Source organism: Cucurbita moschata, unplaced genomic scaffold (assembly GCF_002738365.1).
Source record: "Cucurbita moschata cultivar Rifu unplaced genomic scaffold, Cmos_1.0 Cmo_Scf00071, whole genome shotgun sequence".
Classification (NCBI taxonomy): Eukaryota; Viridiplantae; Streptophyta; class Magnoliopsida; order Cucurbitales; family Cucurbitaceae; genus Cucurbita; species Cucurbita moschata.
The window spans coordinates 55627-59104 of NW_019268587.1; the positions used below are offsets into that span (position 1 = coordinate 55627).

At 34.2% G+C, this 3478-nt stretch overlaps 1 protein-coding gene across 1 annotated transcript; it reads right to left on the reverse strand.

The window, feature by feature from the left end:
* Positions 1-375: 375 nt before the first annotated feature.
* Positions 376-3264, reverse strand: LOC111438095 (putative disease resistance protein RGA3). The gene has a single exon (XM_023076038.1). The coding sequence runs from the start codon at positions 3262-3264 to the stop codon at positions 376-378; it is 2889 nt and encodes a 962-aa protein (XP_022931806.1).
* Positions 3265-3478: the final 214 nt, after the last annotated feature.

Sequence of the window (3478 nt, forward strand, 5' to 3'; positions counted from 1 at the left end):
GTAATAATAAAATTCGATGTGAGTAACGGTTATATTCAAATTTATATTTTGTAAAAATAATTTTATTTAGAAATGTAATAATAAGAAAAACTCCACCATTTGTTACTCTTCCAATATTATAAATGTCATACTTTGATATATTTTGATTTGTCCATCATTTTGATTTTGTTGCCACATCATCACGTCGGGTATGTTGTCTCGACTCTAATTTCTTCGTTTTAGCTCTGATTTGAGTAATTGAAAAGTTGTTGTAATCGTTATTCCCGACCTTATACTGTGGACAGTTCAAAAAACTGAAAATAGTTAATAATTAAAAGTAGGTTTGTTATCATCAAAACATCAATAATTAATTCATTGAAATTAATTAATGTGAGATCAAGGGCCAATAAGCCAACAGACGAGTTTTTGCATATTTTGCAAATTTGGAAAGGAAATATCATCACAAAAGTTGCATATGCACAAATCTTCGAGCGAGCTACAACATTCTAACCAGTTTGGCAGCTTTACCAAACTTGTACAATCATAAATGCTTAGAGATCGAAGGTTTGGAGGAGTTTGAAAACTTGAAAATAACCTTGCATTAACAGTGTCAGCTTCCAACCTCGGGCTATGAGTTGCAAAAATGTTTGGAATATTCGTTAGTTTGAGACAAGAACGAATGGTTAAGCTTTCGAGTTTAGGAAAAGTTGTACAATTCGTCACAGTACCAACATCTTTCCATTGCTCTAAAGTGTCCATATTCGAAATTTCAAATGCTTTCAATTGAGGAAATAAAATTTTACTGTCGCGATAATTCCCGTAAAACTCGTCTCCAATACTTTTTACACCTCTTAGGTTACAAATGTAAAGAACTTCAAGTTTGGACAACTGTCCTAGCATTGGTAAAGTTTTACATCTTATGCAAAACTCTAGCCAAAGCTTAATTAAGTTTTTAACAAAAATACCACTAGGCATAAGTTCACTTGCAAAGTGAACAATACTCAATGCTTGAAGGTTTATGTGTGGTTGAAGCCCTTCCAACACATTCAAATCATTGTCAACACAGTCTTCTCTACTAAAACTCCATTCAAAAGATAGATTAGTAATGTTTTCCTTCTCAACTAAATTTGCAGCCATGGCCTCCTTTTTACTTTTGACTTTCTCGAGTTGTAGAAGACTTAATTGACCTTTAAGGTTTTTTAAAGGTCCAAGCTCCTCAATTTTATATCCTTCATCAGACTCAACTACAAAAATAGAAAGCGTTTGAAGTTGAGTCATTCCACTTAAATGTTTAGGCATTTGATGACTTTGATTTAAATTACACCAACCAAATTCTAAATGCCTTAAGTTGATCAACTTTCTCAACTTCTTTGGAAGCTTTATACCCCTTCGTAGCTTCAAAGACTGTAAATTGTAAAGCAAAACAATTGATTTTGGGAGCTCACTTATTCCAGATTTTGAAATGTCAAGATACCTCAAATGTTTCAATTTACCGATTGTATCAAGCAATTCAATTACAAACTCACCACTAATAATTAAAACCCGCAAGTAAATGAAGTTAGTGATCTTAACTTGATTACCAAATGGTACATTTTCACAACAATAAACTGTTCTTCTTCTTCGACGGATCAAAAGAACTTCATCATCATGAGATTTTCCATCTGTTACAAGGTCCTCTCTCAAATGTTGATCATTTGAAATAGCACATGCAACCTCATACATAAGATCATGCATCTTACAATATTCAACTTTTCCTCTCTCATCCTTGACAACATCTTGAAACAAGGAGCGAGACAACAAAATATCGAAATATCTCGCTCCAATATCCTCCATTGTTACATTGATTCCATTGGGTATCTGAATAAACCCTTGTGCTACCCACATTTGAACAAGTTCTTCTTTATCGAAGAAAAAGACGGGTGGAAAATTTGAACAGTAGGTAAAACATTGTTTCAATGAAGAAGATGGTAGACGGTCCACACTTAATTTGATTGTGAATAAAATAAGATCTTCCTTTGACAATTCAATTCTCACTAGCTTTTCCAAAGTCGATTGCAATTCCTTATCATTCTTGCATGATATCACCATTCCTCCCAACACTTTCACAATCAATGGTATGCCACCAAATTTTTTAACAAGTTTTCCTTGAATGACATCAGAAATTACTGGTAATTTACTTTCAAATGCACATTTTTCAAATAACGACCAACAATGATCATCTAGTAATGGACTCAAATGATGTCTGTATTTTGTCTCCATAATTTCTGCAACTTTATCACTTCTGGTAGTCACAACTATAGCACTTCCCATATTTTTATTGATCTTTAGTAAACAAGCCCTCAACTCAGTCCAGAGAATGGGTTCCTCATTCCAAACATCATCAAGCACAAGAAAATACTTTTTTCCACTCCGTAGATCTTGGAGCTTCAGAAGAATGACTTCCTTTTCATCTGAGCCATCAAGCTTAGGATTCAAGGATTTCAGGATTGCTCTTAAAATTTTGTTGATTTTCAAAGGATGAGACACGCATACCCATATAAAAGTATCAAAATTCTTCCTTATGGTTTCATGATGGAAAATCTCCTTCACCAGAGTTGTTTTTCCTAACCCACCGGTACCAACAATGGGTAAAACAACTAGAGTTTTTTGGTTATTGAGGGCAAGTAGTTTATCCAATATATTTGATACTTCAGATTCCCTTCCAATAACTCCAATTTCATCTGGAAATGAGTCTGTCTCTCGAGTTTGATTAAGATCAATTTCAGCTTCATTAGATATTGTAGCAACACATCCCGATGGACTTTGTGTAGAATTAAAGTCGGCCAAATTTTTAGCCACAGTTGTGATTTTATTTGCCATTTTGAGACGAAAAGCAAGGGGATTTTTGGAGAATGAAAAGAAATTACGTACCACCTTATATTTTTCGATTTCCACTTTGCGTCGAACGTCTTCATAAGCAAGCTCATCGAGTAAAATATCAGCCTCGAAGATGATATCTTCAAGCTGCTTCACCCATTGCTTCTGGGATTCAAGGTTTGTCTTCATTCTTTCAGCATCCCTTAAGATGGCTTGCGCCATGAGTAAAGAGTCCTTCAGCTTAGAGAGTTTCTCCTCGTATCCTGATGCCAAGCCGATCTGCTCGGCCGCCAGCTTCACCGTCTTCTTCAACACTTCCTGTACGGCAAAGGTCCACAGGAATTCTGCCATGTTTGTATCCTTGGAATCTGAAAGTTTGTAATTCGAAAGAATTTGTGAGCGTTGGAATGAAGCATATAGAAACCCCATCTAACATCCTTTTATTATCTAAAGCGCCTCCAAACAAACAGTAATGTTTAAAAAGTAAGGAAACCACGTTTCAACACTTTATTTTAATTCCTTTAGATTGTTTTAATTTTAGTTTGTAAAAATCCCAATAAATCTTTCTAACTTTTAGTTTGTAATAAATTTATTTTTATTTTATAATTGATTTTGGTGGTATTGTTTTTATTTTGATTTAAAT

Excerpts from the sequence above, each read along its gene's own strand:
- LOC111438095 (XM_023076038.1), bottom strand. The coding sequence starts at position 3,264 with ATGGGGTTTCTATATGCTTCATTCCAACGCTCACAAATTCTTTCGAAT.